Source organism: Cupressus sempervirens, chromosome 1 (assembly GCF_028749045.1).
Source record: "Cupressus sempervirens isolate cs-2001-9-10 chromosome 1, ASM2874904v1, whole genome shotgun sequence".
NCBI classification, from domain to species: Eukaryota; Viridiplantae; Streptophyta; class Pinopsida; order Cupressales; family Cupressaceae; genus Cupressus; species Cupressus sempervirens.
The window spans coordinates 696359843-696386470 of NC_143118.1; the positions used below are offsets into that span (position 1 = coordinate 696359843).

The 26628-nt window shown below is 34.0% G+C and overlaps 1 protein-coding gene across 1 annotated transcript in view; it reads left to right on the forward strand.

Annotated features, from left to right (window-relative positions):
- Nucleotides 1-26271, forward strand: part of EYE (conserved oligomeric Golgi complex component-related / COG complex component-like protein) — an 82266-nt gene extending 55995 nt beyond the window's left edge. Inside the window, exons 9-10 of the mRNA XM_089787322.1 lie at nucleotides 25225-25575; nucleotides 25688-26271. Coding sequence (XP_089643448.1) covers nucleotides 25225-25575; nucleotides 25688-25966 — 630 coding nt within the window. The 3' untranslated portion in view covers nucleotides 25967-26271. The remainder of the gene's footprint in view (nucleotides 1-25224; nucleotides 25576-25687) is intronic.
- Nucleotides 26272-26628: the final 357 nt, after the last annotated feature.

Consider the following 26628-nt stretch of genomic DNA (forward strand, 5'->3'; position numbering starts at 1 on the left):
AGAAGTAAAGCAGCAAGTAGTTCAGTAGTTGAAGTTTTTTTTTGAAGAGCACAATTGGAAGTGAGATAAATTGGACAAGTAAATTGAGAAAGTCAAGTCAATATATGTTGCAAAGCTAGATTTCATCACCATCACAACAAAAATTCGACATCCTTGAAAGAACAACATAAGTCGGCCTACGTGATTAACCAACAAATCACATTAATATAACTGAGTCAGTATCCACAAGTGTAAGGAACCTTTGAATTTTCTCATGTTCTTCATGAGTATTTACTTTTCAAGAGAGGGTTTATTAGATCATGTTTGGTGTAGACTTATCAAAAGTATTTGATATGAATTCTGATATATATAAATGTCTGGTGTCTTTCTGTGATAAACTTAATATAATTATTGTAAACTGTAATAACCTTACGTCAGACCAGTATTGCCAAATTGTTATTGATATGATCTGCAAAATGAAAATTATATATATATATGTTGAAACATGACATAATAGAGTCATGACTCTATACGTCCATGTCTCAACACATACCGATTCATTAACTAACACAAAATGATGTGTTAAGATCACTCACGGATTAGACATAGTAATTATGAAGCATCTTGATATCAATGATCGCATAGAAGGTGAAGCCACCTGATAACAATTGGAGATGGCGCTTCAGAATAACTAGCGGTTAGCCGATATAAACATAATTGGTAGAACAATAAAAAAGTCTTAGTAACACTACCACCCAACTATTAATGTTTAGAAATATAAACATAATTTAAGTACTGCATTATATATATATATATATATATATATATATATATATATATATATATTACTAGTCTTAATGCAGACGTTTCACTACTCAACTGCTAACTTTCTTAACACTCCCTCTTTAGTAATGAGGGATTGAAACTTCTGTATACAATTGAGTAAACTTGATTATATTTGATGTATTTTCATGATGTCTGGACAAAATCCAGCCTATAACCATGATGGATATCTATGTGTCCGGCAGAGTCTGACACATAACAATGTCACCAATAATTTTCATGATGTTTGGACAAGATCCGACCTATACTCAAGATGGATATCAATGTGTTCGGCAGAATCCAACATATAACAATGACACCAATAATTTTCATGATGTCCGGACAAGATCCGGCCTATAATCATGATGGATATCAATGTGTCCGGTAGAATCCGACATATAACAATGACACCAATAATTTTCATGATGTCCGGACAAGATCTGACCTATAATCATGATGGATATCAACGTGTCCAGCAGAATCCAACATATAACAATGACACCAATAACCTTCAATACTTCTGGTATTAAAGGTTGGTCATCTTTCGATATGATTGTCACCTTATAATGGAGACCTTTAATAAAGAATATGAAAGATCGCCACCTTTCATTTAACAAGTTTGTAAACAATAATTTAATATAATATTCATGAATAAAATTTACAAAAATGTAATTACATATTTGTCATACCAAGTTTAGATCTAAAATACTCTATTTTCACTCTTGCAAGAGGTTTAGTGAAAATGTTAGCATTTTGATCATTTGTGTTAACATAAATCAGCTTGATCACATTCTTGTCAACCATGTCTCTGATGTAGTGGTAAGGAGTCTCAATGTGCTTTGATCGATTGTGGAACACTGAATTTGCTGAAAGTTTGATGCAACTCTGATTGTCACAATGGATCACAGTGGAATCTAACTTCTTCCCAAATAATCCAAATAATAGCTTCCTTTACCAAATTGCTTCACGTGCTCTCATGGAGGTTGCCATGTATTCTGCTTTAGTAGAACTCAAGGCAATTGTAGGTTGTTTTCTATTGAACCATGACACCATTGCTAATCCGAGACTGAAGCAACATCCGGTGGTACTCTTTCGATTTAAGGAACAACCTGCGCAATCAGAATTTGTGTAGCCTTCAAGTTTGATTTCAACATTTCTGTACTTTAGTCCAAGACCAATAGTGCCACGTAGATATCTCAAAACATGTTTAGCTGCGATCAGATTTTCTTAGGTTCACACATAAAGTGACTCAATACATTTGTAGCATAGCAGATGTTAGGTCTGGTGTTAACCAAAAAAATGAGAGATCCAATAATTTGTTTGTAGAGGGTAGGATCAATAGATTCTGAATGTGTTGCTTCCACTTTTAGCTTGTGTAGATTAGTTTCCATTGGAATTGCAAGTGGCTTGCTTTCCATCATCCCAAATTATTCAAAATATCTTGAGTATATTTTCCTTGATTTAAGAATATGTAATCTTCCTTTTGACATACCTTTAGACCCAAAAATAATGTAGGAAACCTAGGTCTTTCATGTCAAATTCAATAGCAAGGTCTTGTTTGCATTTAGCAATCAGATGATCTTTACTTGTTATTAAGAGATCATCAACATAAAGAACCAATATAATCATATCTCCATTAGATATCTTGAAATAGATTTTAGGATCAGCTTCATTTTTAGAGTGTCCTAATTTGATGAGATAACTATCAATTCTTTCATACCAAGCTCGAAGGGCTTGTTTCAGGCCACACAATGCTTTCTTTAATTTACATACATAGAGATTTTCATTTTTTATCACGAAACCTTCAGGTTGTTCAATATAAACTTCTTCATATCTGACTCCATTTAAGAATGCAGTTTTCACATCCATTTGATGCACCTTCCATCATTTTGCTACTGCTAAGGCAAGAATTGTCCTAACAGAAGTAAAACGAGCAACTGGGGCAAAAGTTTCTTCATAATCAATACCTGCTTTCTGTGAAAAACTTCGGGCAACAAACCTTGCTTTATGTTTGTCAATGCTTCCATCTGCAGCATATTTGATTTTATATAACCATTTAGAAGAAAAAATAGATTTGGCTTTAGGTCTAGGTACAATGTCCGAGGCATCATTTTGAAGTATTGATTGATATTCTTCAACCATAGCATCTTTCCATGCTTGACAAGTTAGAGCTTCTTCAACAGATGTAGGTTCAGATTTGGTGAGCTCAGTTACTAGTGCAGTATAACATGATTTGTTTCTGATTTTCTTGACTTAGTGATTTCATTTGGTTCAATATTATTTTCTTCAATCATTTTTCTTGCCCACAATGGTCTCTTTGTTTACCGTACTGGGGTAAATGAATTAATGCACACAGACAATGAACAAGAACAACAGAACTCCTTGTATTATTCGCATATGCCAAAGACATTACATTATGCTTCTGATGATGATTGCAATGATCCCGAAGGGTGGATATATACCTTCCGAAGAACCTTCCCAAAGGGGTCTGTCGGCTACATGACAATTACCGAAGGGTCCGTCGGCTACATAACAAGAACCTTCCCGAAGGGACCCGTTGGCTACATAACAATAACCTTGCTGAAGGGACCCGTCAGCTACACAATATCTACCTACGACACTTTTTGTTATTTAAGATGTTTCTATTTTCTGCATCTAGTATTGAACTTGTTTCTTCTGATATATTCTCCCTTTGAATTTCAGATTGTGGATTTTCATTTAAGTCTATTGAACTCGTTTGTTTTGATATATTCTCCCTCTGAATCTCATCATTAGTGCTTATGGATAGTTTTAGAGTAGTGTATTCCTCAAATATGACATCTCTGCTTACTTCTACTGGTCTTTGTCCAGGAACATAGACTTTGTATCCTTTTGAGTTTTCACTATACCCAACAAATATTCCTTTCTTTCCTGAAGGTTCTAACTTAGTTCTTCTTTCTTTAGGTATATGTATATACACAGGACAACCAAATATCCTGAGATGACTTAAGTTAGGTTTATTCCCGGTGAAGACTTCTTCAAGTGTTGTATTTTCTATGATAGAGTGTGGACATTTGTTTTGAATGTATGCGACAGTACTAGTAGCTTCTGCCCAGAATGAAAAATGTAGGTTTTGATCATGAAGCATAGCTTTAGTTACCTTAACAATAGTTCTATTTTTTCTTTCTGGTACACCATTATGTTGAGGATTATAAGGTATTGTATACTTCATCTTAATCCCAACAGATGTACAAAAAGCTTCGAAATTCTTAGAAGTATATTCTCCCCCATTGCTAGATCTTAGAGTCTTAATTTTCTTTGACACTTGATTTTCTACCAATACTTTGAATTCTTTGAACTTTGATAACACTTCATTTGTTTCCTTAACTTCTAGAAAGAAAATCCAAGTCTTCCTAGAGTACTCATTGATGAAGATTATGTAGTAGGAGTAACCTCCTAGGGAGAGAGTTGGAATGGGCCCACATAGATCAGAGTGAATTAGCTCCAGAATTGATTTAGACTTGTGTTCACTAGTAGAGAAAGGTTTTTTAATGTTCTTTCGTAGAGCACAACCTTTACATATACTTGTATGGGTAGAATTTAAGTTTGGGATTCCAGAGGTGATTTTGCCTATCTTAGGTAGTGAACTGAAACCAATATGTGCAAATTCTCCTATGCCAGATTTCAGTAGAATTTGTTATTTCATGATTAAGAGCTTGGTTTTGAATATTACATAGTTTATATAAGGTCCCATCTCTAGTCCCGATAGTGATAGCATTTTTCAGACTTGTGTTTTTAGGCCAGCACAAGACTTTGTCTTTGTTGAAAGTAATTTGAAAACCTTCATCCGTTAATCTAGAGATTGAGATTAGATTTCTTTTAATCCCAGGTACAAATAGAACATCTTTCAACTTTAGTGTAAGTCCAGTCCTTAATTAATAGAGCAGGTCCCAATGCCTCTGACTGGGTGAGTGGAGTTGTCTCTAATAGTAACTCCTTCAAATCTGTAATTTTTAAGTGTTTCAAATTTGTCTCTGAATCCTATTATATGTCAAGAAGCGCCACTATCTATTATCCACACATTTTCGTTAGAGTTTATCTCACTTGACAAAGCAGAGTAGAAAACTAGACTTTCATCTTTCTTACTTTCGGCTAATGATGGTAAGATTCTTTCCCTTTCAGGGCATTTGCTGAATATATGTCCGAATTTCTCACATTTAAAGCATTTAACTTTAGAGTGGTTAGTATTGTTGACCTTGTTATGCTTTTTCTTATAGTCATGTTTCTTTTCTTTAAATTTCCTTTTCTTTCCTTGATGATTAGGAGCTGAGAAAAGAGCTTGATTTTCACCCTCTTGATTTGATACAATACCTTTGGAAATTAATCTAGACTCTTCTGATGTACAATCAGTTTTTAGTTGATCAAATGAAGGGATTAAAGGTCTATTGACAACTTGAATAAATGCTTCCCATGATAATGGTAATCCTCTGAGTGCTAATATAGAGAGTTCTTGATCTTCTACTTTGTTTCCAATGGAATTTAAGTGATTCTTAATTTCAGAGATCCTTCCAAAATTAGATGAGATTGATTCTCCCTTATTCATTTTAGTATTCATTAATTGATTCTTTAGAGTGATCAATCTGCTTGAGTTGTTTATTTCAAATGCATTTTTTATTGTAGTGAATACTTCAAAGGCTTTCTTCAGATTTGAAATGGAAGGAAGAATGTGATTCTTTACGGAGTCTATTATAATTTTCTTGGCTTTATTATTTCGCCTTTCCCAAGTGATTTTTCCAATTTCATCTTCAGGAATTGGATTATCAGATTCAATGAATGATTCTAGTCCTAGTTCTTCAAGAATTGTGGTAATCCGGATTTTCCATGAAAAGAAATTTACAGGACCTTCGAGTCTATCTTCTACTCTCACATTATTTGACATATTTGTAGTACTTTTGATAGTCTCTCTACCAAGTAGGCTCTGATACCATGTAAAGTTTATTAGATCGTGTTTGGTGTAGACTTATCAAAAGTATTTGATATGAATTCTGATATATATAAATGATTGGTGTCTTCCTGTGATAAACTTAATACAATTACTGTAAATTGTGCTAACCTATGTGAGACCAGTATTGCCAAATTGTTATTGATATGATCTGCAAAATGAAAATTATATATATATATATATATATATATATATATGTTGAAACATGACGTAATAGAGTCATGACTCTACGTTCATGTCTCAACATATACCGATTCATTAACTAACACAAAATGATGTGTTGAGATCACTCACGGATTAGACATAGTAATTATGAAGCATCCCGGTATCAATGATCGCATAGAAGGTGAAGCCACCTGATAACAATTGGAGATGGCACTTCAGAATAACTAGCGGTGAGCCGATATAAACATAATCTGTAAAACAATAAAATTGTCTTAGTAGCACTACCACCCGACTGTTAATGTTTAGAAATATAAACAGAATTCAACTACTGAATTATTATTATTAGTACACACATATATATATATATATATATATATATATATTACTAGTCTTAATGCAGATGTTTCACTACTCAACTGCTAACTTTCTTAACACCATCACCTAATCTTTCCATTCATATGAGTAGAAGTAAAGCAGCAAGTAGTTCAGTAGTTGGAGTTTTTCTTGAAGAGCAAAGTTGGAAGTGAGATAAATTGGACAAGTAAATTGAGAAAGTCAAGTCAATATATGTTGCAAAGCTAGATTTCATCACCATCACAACAAAAGTTCGACATCCTTGAAAGAACAACATAAGCCGGCCTACGTGATTAACCTGCAAATCACATTAATATAACTGAGTTAGTAACCACAAGTGTAAGGAACCTTGGATTTTTCTCATGTTCTTCATGAGTATTTACTTTTCAAGAGAGGGTTGAATGTTTGGTATTTAAAGTATTCAATTGCTATATGTTATGTAGTGGTATAAAATTGACATCAACAAATACCTTCTGCTTATTCCTCTGTCAGTGTTCATTAGTTGCCAAAAATATACCTGCCAAAAATAGGCTTACTAAAAATAGTAAGTTTGTTTAAACACAAAATTAGATCAAACTGGGACATACTGAAACTTGCAAAAATTGACTTGCTCTAAAAATATCAAGTTCTTCCAAACTCAAATTTAGGCCAATCAGGGATACAATGTAAGTTTCAAAAAATAGAGATTTCCAAAACTAGGAAGTTTATTGAAACACTCAAAATTTCAGCTGCAATCCCTTTGAGACATAAATTTCCTTTTCAAACTTGGATGAATTCCACTAACTCTCACAAAACTCACCTGTTTAGAACTGAAGGCAGATAACATTAAAATCCAGACTTAGCTGTTAATACTACAAATCATCAATGTTTGTTCAAAATAGAACTATGGAAACTAAACCAAAAATACTAAGGACACAAAAATAAACAACCAAGTGGGCAAAAATGGGGGGCGTCCCCATTTGCAATGGGGTGATGTGTGAAACAGTCAGAACACACCAACTACAAATATTAAGTATAGATAAAACTAATAAAGCAATGCAATCGAAACAACTTGTTGATTAACTAAGTTGGACTGAAGTAAATGTAAGTAGAATAGAACTATTTACTCTAACACCAAATAAATGAAGAATTCTATGTGGTACATTTTGGAGATACGGATGTGGTTTTGGGTATTCAATGGTTAGGTAGATTCTATCAAGATTTTCAAAATATCAAACAATGTTTCCAACATAATGGTAAGGAAGTAATTGTACTAGGTCTATCAAACGAGCCTTCTAAGGTTGCATCATCCTGAAGGAGAGAATAATTATTGAAGGTGGTCTAAAAAGATTTAGAAGAAAAGCATCACATTTAAGGTCATGCTTGTGTGTCATGATTCTAATTTTTATCTTAATATGTGGAATGCACGCTCGAACAAGTATCCATGACATTGTGTGAACATAGGGCCAATCAAATCAGCTTTTTGCGAATACAATTGATGCCAGGCATTTACAAGATGATCTTGTTCCTTCTTAGGGAGAAACAGAAGAAATTCAACTTGGAATTATTATTGGAGTACCTCACTTCTGAAGTAAAGACAGAGGTATAACTTTGTATCAAATTTTCAACTTCTTTTTCTGTAAAGTTAGAAGCTACAAACTCTAAAACCATTTTGTGAATCATCTTACTTGTTCTCTTCCTGATCTTTGCTTGAAGACGAGATCTGGGGAAGGGGAGACTGTCATGTCCTGCCAAACAAAAGAAGATCGCAGTATCAAGAAAGGTAGATCGCGGACAACTGCATATAATTCACTCTAGCAATAAAATAGAAGGAATGATAAGGCCGACTTAGGAAAAAAAGGATAGCAACTAAATAAAGAGGCCAACCAGAATTAGAAGAACTAAAATACCAAGAAAAAACGCTGACTAAGATTAATTAGTGGTGGTTATTATTAAATAAAATGGTTTATAGAAAGGCAGCGTTCAATTATGGAGTATGACTCCTTGCAAGGAGACAATAAGGAAGAGGTGCGACCCTTCCTATGAAGAGAAATAAATAGAAATTGGTTTTTGTTGGAGGAGGGGTAGAAGAAGGAATAGTTCAGATTATATAAATCAGAACAGAAACTAAGGAATTAAAGGAATAAGAAAAAAAAATTCAGATCCTCAGTTTATAGCAGCGACTTAAGAAAATAAATTCAGAACAGCAGGAACAAATGAATTAACAATCAATCAAGCATCTATCTATAATTCAAATCATCAATTCAGGGCAGAACTCTAGAAATATACTCAGTGCTAGCAGTACATATAATTTCAGAAATCCATTCAAGAATTAGTCCTCAGAACACTAAAAATTATTCAAGGAATTGGTTGTCAATCCATCAAGAACTATTATTTACAAACACTCTAGCAAATATCCCTAGTCATCAATTTTGAATTCTAGTTAGACTTGTGAATAGGGCAGGGCATGAGCTTAGGGAGTTGGCTACAGTTTGAAAGAACAGGGACATTTCCTACCCTTTTGGCAAGTTAGGATGGGGTCCTTGCTATTGCCACCAAATGGGGTTTGGGCCCATAGGGTGAGTTAATATTTGGAGGTATGAGGTCTTTTTCTTTCCTTTGGCAAGCTAGGGACAGGGTCCTTGGTTTCGTCACTGTGCATTCCAGTTGGGGTCTTTTAGCTTAGCAGACTTGCAAGATATTTAGGGGGAGTTCACAATTTGATCAACTTAGGTATTGTGGAATGTAGGAACCCCTGTGGTTCTAACTTTGACAAATACTGGATTTGTTTCAATTTTGGATGTTTGACATTTTATCAAACACTTCGTATGAAACCTTTTATCTTGCTGTCTTTTATTTTCAGATTTGTTTTTGCTTGCTTGGAATGGTTTCAAGTGAAGTTTAAATTCTTGCAAATGATTACTAAGGTATATAGGCAAAGAGCTAAAATGCAAATGCAATCCTTTTTGTCTTTTTGAATGCATACATATGATATTTTACATATAAAATGTGCACCTACAGCCAATGGACATTTTGTCATACAGTCGGCTTAAAAACTAATATGCTGATTATGAACAATACAGATATGAACATTTACATCAAACATTTGGCTTGTAACATGCCTTCCTACATGATGTGCCAACATTAGCAATTAAAATTTCTTGAATGCAGATCAGAACCCAGCAATTAACATTAACATGAACTCTTAGCAAATGCATTGAACCTAGAATAATATCGTAGGTATAATGGAGTCCAAAGATGAAGTGCAGCTCTCAGAATTTGACTACAACCTTGCACCAATGTATGCAAACATGGAACCTTACTTGTCTCACGTGGCTTCTATGTGACTTGCAGCTGCCTTATTTGTCTCATACACAAGCTTTAATGGGTGGGAAAAATAGTAATGCTGACAGGTTTCTATGCTTGCTATCAATCAGTGAAAAAAATCTATGAATCCAAACCTTCACTTCACCACCAACTAGCTCAATCATGGCTTCTGTATAAAGCCATCACTGGTTGCACAACTCATTGGAATATTGCACCAACTCAAAGGGCTGCAATTTGTGGAAAATTTACAATTTCTCAAGCTGTAGTTCTGAAACCCTTGTTTCAATCTCCTCTACAATAAACTAAGTTATCAAATGCACAATAGAATAATTCCACCCCTACCTTTGAAGTTATTTATAAATCCCAAATGCCAGAATTGAGCCTGAAGCTTTGAGCTTCACTCCATATAAGTTATTGTATGGGCTTTTGTTGCAAGTTTGAAATATAATACTTTATTATACTTTTCTCCATTTGATGCACAACAAAATAATATAAAGTCTTTTAATAATCACTTATATCTCCCTTTAAATTGACACTACACATTATTAGTTCCTGCCTTGCCTTTGGCAGGAAACTAATGGAATCATGAGGTTCCATATTAGTTACATAATCTAAAAATTTCAAGATATACTAATGTTTGCAAAAGCTATATTAATTTGCATGTTTTTTTGGAATTGAAAATACAATCTTTAAAAAATTTTATTGGCTCATGATGAAAAAGGCAATGAAAAAATTCAATTTTCTTCAACAAAAATACAAATATATTTTCTAACACCTCTATTAATGAATGCATTAATTGCAACTTTATCTTTTCCACATTTGTGACAAGTGGATAAACTTAAAAAAAACAATCATTTTTATAATACCTCTATTAATTGCAACTTTATCTTTTCAACATAAAAAAAAGACATCTTCCACCTCACAAATATGTCTAATCAATAATAATTATTCCTATTTATTTTCCTTATCAAGTTCAAATATAGACTTCAATGTTTTATATTTCTTATTTTAAATATATTTATTACTAGTTTTATATTGATGCTTATTTTTGTAATTTGTAAAATGTTATTCAGATATAGATATTTTAATCAAATATAGAGTTAAATATATTTCTTATTTTAAGCACATTTATTATCTTCTACTATTTTACAATTTTGCTCAATTTTTTTTATACCATTAATACTACCCCTCAAACTTACTACATATTTTGGTACTTTGATTTAAGTAATCAACAATTTTTTTAACTAAATATTTCAACTTATAATTGAATTGGTAGAGATGAGTAGTTCATTCATATAATATAATTTTTATTGTTATTTATATATTTTTTAAAATAATAAAATTATTAATATTTTTCAAATTCTCTTAAGCTCTCTCTGTTATTCTACCTTTACTTGTCCTTATAATAACATATCATTCTCTCTTTTAGCTCTCTCTTCGTATAACATTATATCCCATGGGTCATAGGCATCCTTGATATCAACACTAGCTTAGTTGTATATATACAAAAAAATGTTATGAACGTTTCCATTTTAAAGACACTTCAACATTTTCCATTAGTTCCTCACTAAACACAAAAAACTAATCTTGAGCCATAAGTTTCCATTAGTAAAACACAGAGGCGTTGACAAGATAGAGATCATTGCAAAAGCTATGTCAGTCAACCATAAAAACATGAAGGTAGGAACTTTGGTGCATACCCCCCTTGTTTGTCATATGCACTTTATAATTTGACTTCATATTCATTAAATAATCCTCTTTAAATAATTTATTCATTTTATTAATAATTAAAATGTTATAACTCTAAGATACTCATTATTTCTCGATTCTGACTGAACCTAGGAGTTGACCATTTTATTCATTATCTATCCAACTGCCTTACTAAAAATAGTATGGGTCCCTCTCTAACATCCACTGACTTACTATATATAATAAGTCCCTGAAACTGAGCCAAGTGACAAATGAGTTAATCACTATGCATACCATGAGTCTGTGTACCCCAGCTAGATAAAAACTCCTCAACAAAGTCTTACTATAAATAGTAGGACTTTCAATAACTGCCCCAACCAATGATATTGAACCTCAACACTGTCCCCAAGCTGTCCATATGCCCTGCTAAATATAGAAATCTTGAGTTTCTTGAAATAGACACTTACTATAATAGTAAATGTGTTAAACTGATCCAAACAAAGAGCAACCTGAAGATCCTTGACCTCTGGAGTGGGAATTTGCCTCTGGCTAGACCAACTGAGATCCTTTGAACAACTTTATTAGCCTATAAGGGCTAGGAAATAGGCTAATCCTTTGAAATTTGATGCTCACGAAATTGGGGACATTACATGGAATGATGTATTGACTTGAGAATATATTTATAAATTGCAATCCTTAATAAAACTATTATATCTTGAGACCCTATAGCTCTGGGGCACACAGACAACAGAGGACATCCCCTGTTGTTGAGATTTTTGGGGACATATACCTGAAACTCATGTTCTTGAGGCTTCACAAGTTGGGAAATCTGGCCATCCCTAAGACATCTGTGGTTTTCCTTGATCCTTTTGGGGCTCTGTCCAGAGGTCCTCAATCTTTTTTTGGGTTCAAAATAAAGTATTCTTTTTTGGTAAAATGAAAAGAAATCTATTGCTGAAAATGTCATTTTAAAATCATTATTGCTGCTATACTTGGATCGAGAATATTCAATTTTGAACATTGAATTCAATGCGTTATACAACCATCTAAACCTGAATCCTAAATTCATATATAGTGACACTTGTAAAAACAAATCACTTCCCACCTCACAATTTTCCTAGAGCAAAGAGAATCTCTATTTTTCAATATATATCGGCAAACATAGTTTCTCTCTGTTGTAAAAAAAATTGCTACAGATTACGATAACTAAATGTTGTATGGGGAATACATTATAATATATGCTAAGTTTTTTGTGGATCTCTGATAGATAAAACAATTACAAATATATATTTGTAGAGAGTATCTTACTTGCACAATGCAGAATGACTTTGCTTTACTTTGGCAGTGATCTTAGTAATATGAATTTGATTATCTTCTTCCTTTAGCAGCAACACCATTACTGAAATGCTATGTAACAGAGAATATGCTAATGATAACAAAGAGCAATATATATTATGTTTGTCGCTGACTGCAGGTATTTGATTGCCGTGGGATTGATACTTTCCCTGCGGCAGCAAATTTTCATAAAAACATTGTGGACAGACATGACTCCAAAGAGTCATGTCTCTACGTGGCCCAAAGGCCATGTAGAGACATGCCTCTTCGGAGGCATGTTAATTAATCCAAACAAACAAATAACAAATGTATTATAAGTGTCAATTACAACACAAGGCACAATAGGGAATATTTGCCCGATAAGAAGGCATGATAATATAAGTGCCTAAACACAATGAAGTCTGTCAATAACATGATCTCAGTGATACCGATAACATATATTATAATCCATAGATGTATGCACACGTAGATCCCTGTAATATATAGCATCAACAGTGTTATCAGTATATCAAGTAATTCATGTTTTGCTTCTTCTAACGCTAAACATTAACACTCCCTCTTTAGCTAGGGAGAAGAAAAACATCAATAAGTCAGAATCATCATATAATCAACACAATATGAACAGTACATGGTATATCCAATGATCTCTACTTGTACTTAAGCAATGTCTAGAGATATCCATGATACACATATAATCTCAAGAGTATTAATCTCATGAATATCAACAAATGATATTCATTAATTACTCAAACTAGGTTAAGATATCACATTTGATATCAAGAGTCTTGATCCCCCAGAATATCGATATCCGATATTCATCAAGTGCTCAAAAACAAGGTTTGATATCACATTTGATATCAAGAGTATTGGCCTCCTAGAATATTGACATCCGATATTCACCAAGTACTCCAAAATCATTTAGATATCACATTTGATATCAAGAGTATTGGCCTCCCAGAATATTAATGATATTCACCACTTACTCAAAACATTTTAGATATCACATTTGACATCAAGAGCATTGGCCTCCCAGAATATCAATGATATTCACCACTTACTCAAAACGTTTTAGATATCACATTTGACATCAAGAGCATTGGCCTCCCAGAATATCAATGATATTCACCACTTACTCAAAACGTTTTAGATATCACATTTGACATCAAGAGTATTGGCCTCCTAGAATATCAATGATATTCACCAAGTACTCTAAGAGTAATGGCCTCCCAGAATGCTGAGATACAAGACATTCACCATTTACTCAATTTATTAGATCTCATAATACAAGTTGATTGTAAGATTGTCACCTTACAACAATCTCTGCCAAATACAAGTGATAATCATTTGGAAGTCGTCACCTTCTCATGATACACATAGGGGATAGGCCCAACCATAGTCACATGGTCATGGTCCTCTTGACTGTGACAACTTATTAATCATTAGAGAAACCATCCCAGTATGGTCTACTCCTCTTAATCAATAAGGTTAGGTTTACTGAGGTTAACAAGATATCATCCTCATTCTCCCTCTGAATGATAAATAGGACTCCTCATTTAATTCCCTCTTCCTGTTTTACATTTCAAAACAGAAACATCAAAGCACATAGCTTATATGAGAAGCAAATATTACATATAAAATTATGGTAATTTATTTCATATTCTAAGACTCTATCTGAGAATTATAACAACTAAATTTACTTTTGAGAAGTATTTATTTGCATTACATGAAAATAAGAAAGAACTCCTTCTTGATATTTTACTCATGTTAAGGATACTTAGAAATTTCTTTTAGAATGGTTGTTTCTCTGACTCTATATCATAATCACTGACTTTGGTGAAAGCTGCTTGGTGTTTCAATCTATCAGGACATTTAAAGGCAGAGTGGCTATATTTGTCACATCTAAAACATTGCATCTTAGAGTAATCCAGATGCCTTCTTTTCCTTTTGCAATTTGGTTTATTCTTTTTATCAACATGAGTTGAAAGAGCATGAAGATCGCGTCCAATCGAAGTATCATCTTGTAATAACATACTTTCCTCTTGAATACAATCATCCTTTAGTCGACCGAGTTTGGGAAGTTTGGATCGAGCACATACTCCTTGACGGAAGGTTTTTCATGATGGTGGCAATCCTCTTAGAGCTATCATGGTTAATTCTTTTTAATCATAAACATGACCATTTTTAGAAAGCTGGTTCCTTAGTTCATTTATCCTCATGAAATAGGATGTAACAGTTTCTCCTTTGTTCATCTTAATGTTGGAGAGACTATCTTTCAAATTTAGAATTCTCATTGTATTGTTTATCTCAAACATTTCTTCAAGTGTTTGGAGCATTTCGTGTGCAGTGTCTAGTTCAGAAATAATAGGGAGTAGATGATCTTTAACTCCATCAACAACAATCAACTTCATGGCTCTAGCATTGTCTTTTTCCCACTTATTGAATTTGTCATTTTCTTTTGGTGGATGGTCAGGTTTTTCAATGAATTGTTTAAGATCGTTATCTTTTAAGGTTACCTTCATTTGTAATTTCCATGCTGTATAATTGGAATCGCCTTCTAGTCTATCTTCAACTTTGATACCATTGACCATTTTGATTGGTAAAGATTTTACTCCACAAAATAAATGACTATAAATCTAATCAGGATCTTCCTTCAAGCTGTTTAGGCTTTATAGAAGGAACCTGGCTCTGATACCATGTTAAGTTTTTTGTGGATCTCTGATAGATAAAACAATTACAAATAGATATATGCAGAGAGTATCTTACTTGCACAGTGCAGAATGACTTTGCTTTACTTTGGCAGTGATCTCAGTAATATGAATTTGATTATCTTCTTCCTTTAGCAGCAACAACATTACTGAAATGCTATGTAATAGAGAATATGCTAATGATAACAAAGAGCAATATATATTATGTTTGTCGCTGACTGCAGGTATTTGATTGCCGTGGGATTGATACTTTCCCTGCGGCAGCAAATTTTCATATAAACATTGTGGACAGACATGATCCAAAGAGTCATGTCTCTACGTGGCCCAAAGGCCATGTAGAGACATGCCTCTTCGGAGGCATGTTAATTAATCCAAACAAACAAATAACAAATGTATTATAAGTGTCGATTACAACACAAGGCACAATAGGGAATATTTGCCCGATAAGAAGGCATGATAATATAAGTGCCTAAACACAATGAAGTCTGTCAATAACATGATCTCAGTGATACTGATAACATATATTAAAATTCATGGATGTATGCACACGTAGATCCCTGTAATATATAGCATCAATAGTGTTATCAGTATATCAAGTAATTCATGTTTTGCTTCTTCTAACGCTAAACATTAACAATATATAACAAATTTTCCTAGAAAATATGTGTAGGGTTTCCTCAGGTATGAGCCTTTTCTTACAAGCACATCTCCTGTCCACATTTATGGATTTTTAAGTTTGGTTTATAACAGCATATACTTAATCTTCTTTATTTTAAACTAGCACAGATTGCAACAAACATGGATTTGATGAATTTCACCAGGAAGGTTTTACTTCAATGGTTTTGCACTCACGACGATTGCCATTTTGAGTACTTGGCATTGTTTGTGCTACTTTTTTATGACCCCCTCAAACTCCTCTCTTGTAGCTTCCATGGAGCAACTAAGGTCTCCTTGTCATGCCCAAAATTTCAAGGCAAAAACACAACTAATTTTTTTTTTTGTTACTGAATACTATGTTCCTAACATTCGCATATAAATTTAGGTTACAATGGGTGATGCCCGTATTACAAAATGCTCGAAGAAATAATATATACATGTTTATCCCTCCCTTCTTTTGTATGTCGTAGTTATGTAGGTGCAACATTTGTCCTACGATGTTTGTTAATTCGAGCAATGCATATATTTATTATTATAAGAATATATTATCCATTGGCTAATCAACTATATCCTATTAGATTTGCTAACTTATTAGTTAAATTACAGTATACAACCACTACTAATTGACCAATAATTTCTAACTACTTTATTGACATTCTACACCAACTACATGACACTTTCCCGCTTACTAAATTTCATGTTACTAAATTAGCTAATTACCATTAGCTACTAACCATCTATTAACCCCTATTAGTTGATCATTTATTTTCTAACTTATTTACTTCAATGAACAATCATATTTACCATCTTATTTTATTATTGATAATTAGTTCTAATTTAAAACCACTATATACCAAGTTGTTGAAGATATTTACCTACTCAAATTACTATTCTAGTAGTATTATATCTCATCAACTAATTAATTTCTTCCCACCATATTTATTAACACTTAATTTATTATGCTTAAATTTACCTACTAATTATCTAACTTCTAATAATTAACTATTATTTAATACTAACTCATATTCCTAAACTATCTAATTCCTAAACCCCTAACTACTCCCTTATTCCTAATTCCTAACCATATCCTTTTCTCACTTACCCCCATTCATTCCTTACTACCTCATCCCAAATCTCCCCCCCCCCCCACCTAACTCTCCCATCATCCCAAGCGCTACATTCCATGTGCCCTCCACTATCCAAGTTCTACTCACATGCCTTCTCAATAACTCTAAAACCTATTTCTACGTGCCCACTTTCACTTAGGCCCTATTATCTCTCCCAAGTGCTATACCCTAGGTGTTTCTTACTCACATGCTCCTTTCCCAAAGTGCTCGCTAGCAGTGTGTGGACGATGCTTGGAAAGCGCACAGGGTCGTGGAGGTAGGGTCGAGTCAGGCACTTGTCTTGGCCATGTGTGGTATGAGGGTCATGGGTTTTGGCCATTGTGCGTGGGATGTGATGGGGAGTGGTCACCGACCCAAAGGGGCTGCCACTCCCCATAACTATTGTTTTATATATATTTTAAAATATTACCTCCCATTTATATTGGTCGATAGGAAGGCTTAGTCATAGAGGATATGTTATATGCTTTTTTGTTTGAAGGTGACTGATTTGCCTAAGTCAAGTGATTTTTATGAGTTAGTTTCCATCCTCGAATTATGGAAAGTTTATTACATGTTTTAGTCCATGACTATCATTTTTACCTTATTGTTTTTCTACTTGTAAGATTCCGAGGAATATTCTTCTTGAATATTTTATTGGTCTGTATTAGACAATGGATTTGTCTCCACTTCTCATACAAAATCCAGAGAATTAGATATCCACTTACATGCTTGTTTGCTTATGCATTTTCTTTAGGTTCTATGATTCCTACTTAGTTTATTTTCTCTATTCAAATATTGTGACAAGAATCTTGACTTGATAGTTAGTTTGATGTTACTATTAACATTCTTTTGAATATGTGTATTATCCCTTTCTGGTTATTTCCTTAAAAAAGTCCTAGATATAAAACTTACAAATTTAAAATTGAATAGTAAACCGATATTTGATATAAATTTCAGAACTTTAATCGATTTGTAACCAGCAGATATGCATACAAGAAAATTCAGAAAAGTTTGTTGGATTCCTCCAATATTCAGAAGTACATATGTAAACCAGCAGTTAACAGAAATAGCCGCAAAATAACATTACTATATCATACAACAACAATACAATAATATGCAACAATCCAAAAATTTCAATCTTATAAACAACAATAACAGTTAGATTGGCAAATGTAGATAAAACTTGTAAGAAGGCTAGGTTTGCATCCAACCTCCAAATGCTTCTTCAAGGGTTTGTGTCTTCGAAGAGATAATTAGTCAATATTTTCAGCTCCCAAATTAATATTTGTTTTTAAATATTATAATCTTCATACCTTTTCATGTGGAGCCTGTTGTACCTTTATCACTTTTCCCAATGTGATGCATGCCCTTTTAGGAAATGTGGGATAAAACACCTTTTTTGTTCTTTAGTCACTTAAGTGAACATAATACTTTTAAAAAAAAAATAAAGTGACAAGTTAAATGAACTTTAAAAGTCACTTAGTCAGTAAACCATATAATCATCAAGCATCAAAATAACTAACCAAATGAAATCGGATAAGCATGTGCGATAGCTCGTTGGAAAGCTCTCGGTGAGACGCTTCCAAATCAACAATGAGATACCAAGAATTTTGAGCTCTGTTTACTTAGTAAAAATAGTAAGCATCCGGACAACTTGCCAAAATTGCTCTGATGGGTTTAAAACTAGAAATGTCTAGGCAAAATCTCAAACTGAACCCCGTAAAGAACTTTTTTGCCCCTGAAACCTAGGCGAACTTAGCCGGCAACACAGAATTATAATGTCCCAGAAAAAGGGGACATTGCAATATGTCAAGATTGATAAACCTATTAAAATCACAAAAAAAAAACCATAGAATATAAACTTGAACTTAAAAATTTAATCATGCTAATCACTTGCCTCACTACATGAACTTCATAATAAACAAGATCAATTTGACATCTACTAACTCAATCCCTATGATGAAACTTCAAATGCAATTGCTTATTGAACTAAGTTCATTATTGAAATCTTTACATGTACAATCCTATTTGAATGCATTATTCATATCTTATTTCATGATTCAAGAATGAGCATGATTCAACCAATGCCTACTCATTCCTATGAGAATTAACAATAGTAAAATATCTAAATGAGATGATCTCTTTTGCGTTCCAACTATACCTACATTGATGCTTTAATCTTTCAATTCCAATACATCCAAATGCATATTAATGAAACTAGAATGCAATTACAATGGGTTTTTCCCCGATTTCTTTATTGCTTCCATACAAACATGTTTCACCACAATGTAAATAAGGTAGAGAATTCTCCATTACAAATGCAATACACAAATGACAAGATCTCTTTCATATTACATCAACACATTGGGCAACCCAAGCTTCTTCTATGGATCCATTGAGCACAAAAACTTGCAAATATGTTTAAACAAGAACCATGGAGCCTCACCTCCCATCCTAGGCCTCATGGAGGCCACCTACCGAGCTAGGAGAACCGAGGCTCAAACAGGTGACAATCAAACAAGCTTAGCCTTTCGTTAACTTCTTCCATAGGAGGACAAGGTGTGTGCTTCTCCTTGAGTTCCGTTGACTTCGCCACGCTGCTTGCTGCTTGTAGTATCTTTTCGTGATCCTTCTCATATTCCTTCGCAAATCCAGTAAAAGCATTGAGAGAGGAAAGGGTGCCCAAATGCTTCTTCTTGATAGCAACCTTTCCCAACTCATCCAACCTCGATCCAAAATCTGTCTTGTTGTCATCCTCTTTGCCAAGGGGGATTGTCCTTCCTTTAGTCTGTCCTTCATCCGTATTATGTCCACTGTAGCGATATTGGTGTTGGTTATTCTCTTCATTTTCGAGAAGAAGGGAGTTTTGGGCATCATATCCTCTTTGTCTTTTTTAGTGTTTGCCTGCTTGGGATTCTTACTTGCACTAACATCCTCCATGCTCGTCGCCCTATTACAGGATGGTAGAGTGGTGGACCAGAAGGCAAGTAGAACCAAGAGGAGCAATCCTTAGACTAGAACGAAAGAAGGATGTCAGCTTAAGGACCCCTTGCAACTCTAGATGATGAAAATTCACCTTAACCAATAATCTTACAGCGACTTTTTGGAACCTAGGACAAGACCTCGAGAACTTCAAATCCCTTTGCAAATCAAAAATTTAAACCTTTAAAGCTATCAAAACTTGCCCACAAAGCAAAAATCAGACTTCCATATGCATCTCTTCACCCAACAAAATCGCCTAAGTCTGCTATAAAGAATGCAGTCCCAAATGGAGAAAAAAATCAGACCTTTTCATAAATCGCCCATGTCACATAAATTAGATCTGCCTCAAAAAATGCTAAGAGTGGAAAGTTCTGCCCTCAAATCACTTTGTCCAAGCATGGGAAGTCTCCAATTTGCCCACAAATGTCACTTAGGGCACAAATTGCAGCTCACAAAAGGAGAAAAAATCACCAAATACTGCAAAAAAACTGCCCTCTTGAGAAATCGCCAAGCACCAAAAATGGCTAAAAGCAAGCAAAATTGCCTAACAAATGCAAGAAAACTGCCTTCCACAAAATCGCCAAGCATCAAAAAATCTTCTCCCAAGAGAAATTCGCCAAAGCAATGAGAAAATCTGCCTTGAAACTTAATCTTCAAACACCAAAAATCTGATCCCAAGAGAAATTTGCCAAAGCATGGAGAGGAGAGAAGAAGTGTGAGGAAGAAATGGGAGAGAGGCCTCCTCTTATACCCAATTTCTTACCTCCTCTAAGCCAGCGGACTTGGTCCTGAAGGAGACAAAAAACAAAAATTAAATCAAAGTCATGGCCCATAATTAAATACCTAGCTCAAAATTTAATTTTGCCAAAAGGAAAATTGCAATTTTAAATTGCCATTTAGCTCCAAATTGCAAAAAGAAATTAAATAGTGCCTTGGAGATGTTAAATGCTTCCATTTAATGAGGATTTAGTAATTAATACATCATTAAAATCGGATTTTGGCTAATCAAAAGCCATTATTAAAATATTAAATTACCAATTTCATTAAATGGCAAAAAAGTTTTCAAGGCAATTTTAATCTATTAAAGCCAATTTTTTGCAATTTCTCTCTAAATCAATTTTGCTATGCCAATAAAAATAAAATAAAATTGCATCTAGAACCAAAAATCGATTTTTTGCAATTTAGCCCTATTTCAGCAAAATTAAAATTTTCACCAAAGAAAAATTTGAGATTTTCCAAAACTTAAGTCTAACAAAATTTTTTCCTTTTGAAAGATTATTCAAATTTACACAATTATATCCGTATTTTCAAAGGAAAATGTCTAAGTACAAATTTACAATTTTATCCTGCCAAATATTGCTCTTTAAAATTTTGTTCGGCCAAAGGATGAAATTGGTTGCTCTGGAAAATCAACCGGAGCTGGGTGAAAATAAGCTAAGTCTATCCACATTTGTCCTGAAGGTGCCCAAGGCGCGAAATTTTCAAAACTTAAAAATTTTGGGCAATCCAAAAATTTGCCAAGGTGATAAAAAAGAAGGGGGGGCCTCCAAATTTTTGGGGTGATGGTGTGAAAACCTCACAACAGAATTCGATATCAATCTCCCTTTTCCTACAATAACATTCTTGGACAAGAAGATCAAGGCAAATGGTTATATAGAAATATAATTAAGGGAGAAATTACAATGATTAGATAAAGATAATAATAAATGATAATAACAACTTATCTGTTCGTCAACATCCTTGATACAAGTAGCTCCAATGAAGGTCCATCTATCCTTCATGTGTTTTCGAAGCACATATCTCCAGAAGAAGACAAAACAATGTTAGTCAAAGCATGACTAGATTCTACTTGTAATCTTTTCACTCCATCACCATAAAACTTTGTAGTGTTTGAATATCTATTGTTGAAATCTAGCAAGTCTTCTCAGATTTGGAGGAAGTTCTCAAGAAAAGAAAACCAGAAATCGTCTTAAGTGATGACCCAATGTAGAATATGGGTTTACTTAAAGTTAGGAAGGTCCCCTACTGCTCTACTAGCATAACTAATTCCCAAGGTAGTTGTGATAATTCTTTGCTCAACTTGAACTACCAAATACACAACTTCAAAATCCTTAGAATGTAATGGTAATTAGAATATGTTCCTCCTATGATATGAATAAGCAAATGATTTCTTTTGAATATTTCTCAAACACGAGCACATTGATACAATATAACTTGTAGGTTCACTCCCAATGCCAAAATTGATGAAATTGATTCCAATTCTTTATAATAGTTACATTGTAGTTTTCTTATAATAAAGATTCTAATCCTAGATGCTAGATGAACTTGTTCATTGGAGGGACTAGTTCTCTCCATAATGAGATTCAAACACCTACTATTCTTTTCTCCATAATGAGATTCAAAGACCTACTATTTTTTTCTTATGATGCGGTGCGACCTACATTCCATAGTCCTCACTCAAAAGAATAAACAATAGTTGATCGTACCTTCTTAACTTCACCTTCCATAGAGGACCATGCCACATGGACATTCATTATTGTTTCTCACCTTTATTATCCTCTAGCTCTTCGAATTTTGTCATATTACATGAAGATGGGGCAAATTATCTTCCCTTCGAGGAGGGTATTGATTTAAATGTATTTGCTTTAATCTTATTTTTAACATAATTAATCGATCGTTTTGGTTGTGGACTGATCGTACCGCTACCATGCTGATATCCACATGTGATGCAGATTTTAAGATTTGGTAATTTTCTCTGACTAAAGGTTATTGGTGGTATCCACGTCACCTTCTTCATTGGCAGTACTATACTTCCTTTTGGTTCAAATTACATATGAACATCAACTTAATCATTTTTCTTCTTTATTGTTGTTCATAAACATCAACTTATACTCTCATCATGGGCGCCATCGGAGTGTTGAAATTGATTATCTTTCATTTGTTAGTCGTTGTATGCTCGATCCCTTAATTCTAATAGATGGACCACTTGTGCGTCGAGTACAAATTAGTCTCCAAGATTGTAATGCATATTGGAAGATTTAACATTGCACACTCATAATATTCCATGTCACTATTGTATCATTGCTTATACATATATTCATGTAGATATCGATACTTTGACTGCTCATATATATTATGGCAATGTTCATCATAACTCCTTGGAGTATTGGGAATTTTTCCAAACTCTGGCACTAGATTTGGGTACGTTGGCAAAAAATTCTCCTAGAAAAGAGAATATCTTTAACCTCGACAAAAAAAACCTCGCTATTGTAAGTAGTGGGCGTAAGCTGTAGGCAATTCAATATCACCTGCAAATATAACTTGAGTGAAATAGTGAGTATTGGATGGGATAGTGCTTGTCTAAGTATTGCAACTTCATATAAATAATCATCATTGCACCATTTGTCAAAACTTATGAGCATTGTTGCACCTGTTGACTAATTTCTGCGACTGGTAAAACATGAAGTGCATTCATTCTGTGAACAAGGTCTGTATTCAAAGTCATCCTCATAATGACTCAAATGCCTTCAGGCACCAATTCTATCTATAGAGGAATGCCATAAATCTCATGATCACAATAAAACTTGTGACCTAATTTTCTTTCTCTGATAGGAGTTCTATGCAAAGTTTTCTTCTGAGTGGGCACAATCTTCATTGTTGCAAGGCGGCCTCTCATCTCACTGGCCGATTTATGTGAAGCCAATATATTTCGAGAATAGGAGCTTCTATGTTGTACATTGCAATAATTACATTTCCATATGTATGCCCCACCCCCAAGGCATTGTGTGATTCTTCTTGTATGTCTCCATAAAGGAGACTCCTTATCAATTTTGAAGCTTGGTGATCCAGCCCCACCCACTGAGCCTTGACTACTCATTGTTCTATTCTTGCAATCTAGAAAAAAATAAAAGAAAACCATGCTTCACACTTACAAGAACTTGAAAATTTGGAAAACTAGAAATAAAGCAATAATCTATGAAAGAACTAAAGAATATGGTTGAAATGCATACCTTAAACACTTCTTGCAAGGTATTTAGAGCTCCACAACCGATCTCATTAGAATCCAAGAACTTTACTTGAAACTAGCAACTATGAGAGAGCAAATGTGATTGTAAATAAACTTGCACAATGACTTAAAGGGTCATTTTTAGGGTTTGCTCAAAGAAATAATTTTAAGAACTTCATTGGGCCCACTTTTAAATGTTTTTTTTTGCTCCCTTTCACTCGGATTCGTGCAGATCTTGCCCGGATCCTCATGGATCCGGATTCGGATCGGACCCAAATCCGGATCCAGTATCCGACACACGAATCCGGTAACTAAGATTAATATTGCATAATTCACATTAGACTTGCATATTACTTATCACAATTAACTTTCCTTTCTAATCATTTTCATATGAAATATTTGTAACATCGAAATATCAAAATCTTCATGACAACCTTAATTCCTACTTAACATTACCAAATTAACATTCTGAATATCATCATAATCCATTTTCTATCATAGCTATGAAACACTGAATCCATCTCTATTAAATCATCAAGCATGAGAATTAGGTCCTAGTCCATATCATAAGTGGAAATCATCAAAATGTAAATGTCACAATCAAATGGATGATATAAATCACTGTCCATCCAACTTAAAGGTGTGTCAAAATATCGAGTCATGGGTAACAAAATACGAATAAATCATCTATGCTATGATGGGTTGGGGTGAGGCCCCACACTCGCTGTTGCCAACAGAGTTTGGCCATAGTTGAGTAATATTAGATTATTAGATTTTGGTGTGCTGTGAGCAAAAGAAAAAAATCAGAGGATATGTCAAATATTAAATTTACTGTCTATTCTGTTTGTTATAAAGTACTGTTGAAGCTCGTTAAGATTTTCACTATCCACTGATATCAAAATGTTAGCATTAATGTCGTGTTGCATTTTCCATTTTAGTAACAACTAAGTGATAATCTTATTTTTTACATTTAGCAGCATCCTGCTATTATCATTTCATTTCTCTTTCAATAGTGAATATTGTTTCTACTGTACTCTTAAGATTCAGTTTTTATGAGTTATTATTGCACTATCATTCTTAACTATTAAATCTGTTGTACATTTGATAAGGTTGCAATGATACTTAACATCTGTGCAGGCAAAGGATCCTCGATTTCATGCACTTCCACACACATCCCAAAGGGTTGGAGCATTTTCAGATGCCGTCAATGAACTTGTTTATGAGGTTTTAATATTAAAAATTCGTCACAAGCTGAAGGATGTCTCTAGAATGGCAATCTGGACATTGGCTGAAGAAGATAATGCTTTTGCTTTACCCAGTTTTAGTGCCTATCCACAGCCATATATTACAAGCATTGGCGAATATCTGCTTACCTTACCTCAGCAACTGGAGCCTCTAGCATTGGGTAGTGGAACAACAGGATTGAATGCCAATGTTGATGCAAACACTGATGAAGCTCAATTTTTTGCTACTGAGTGGATGTTTAAGGTAAATTTAGGGTTATTCTTTTTGTCAAATTCATGGTCTTCTACAATTGTTTTTAGTTGTTTCTGTCATTTCACTGCTTACTCATTGTAAATCATGCTGCAATTTCGAAAAGGTTGCAGAAGGGGCTACGACACTTTACATTGAGCAGTTGCGAGGTATCCAGTCGATAAGTGACCGTGGCGCACAACAGCTATCAGCAGATATTGAATATCTTTGCAATGTGTTGTCTGCTCTTTCGAAGCCGACACCTCCAGTTTTAGCTACTTTTCATAACTGTCTCACTACCTCTAGAGAGCAACTCCGGGAACTTGTAAAATCAGATGCCTTAGGACAGCTCGATGTAGCAACTGCTCGGCTTGTCTGTAAAATGCGCCATGTTGCATTGGATTAAGCTTACATTTTGTGTCTGGGTCCTCTTCTTCATCACATGAACTGACAACTTTAAATAAGGAAGCATAAAAAGAAAGGATTTAATGTTTTTGGACTACAGGGAATTTTTTTTTTTTTTGGTGAAGTAAGAGAAGTTTGCAACCTAAGATGTGCTACCAGATTCAGCATCTTTTTAATGATGTGCTTATTAGCCAGTGTCATGCTGTTAGTTGTTTGAGTAATCAAGCAATGTGACCTTACTCTGTTCTGTCCTCAAATGATTGGATTCATTTTTTGATTACCTATATGATGGTAAGAATTATTACTTATGCATGTCTGCATTTTTGGCCAGTTGCCTTGGAAACAAATTAAAAGTATCTCGCTTTTCTCTTGAAGCAACACCATATATCTGTACAGATTGCCTTTGTATCTTCAACTACTTGAGAATTTTATTTGAGGAGTCAATTTTTCGCATGGGCACATGTAATCTATATTTCACGTCACCTGAAGAAAATTTGTTGTCTCAGGTATACTATTGCAAGTGCCCATGTAAGCTACATCTCATCACACCTCTCTTAGTTGTTAACCACTAAGAAGAAGAAATATTTGTTAAAGCAACATTCTATTATGTTGATTTGGTTACATTTGTTCTACGTCTTTACCAGGAGCATTTAAATATCTCAT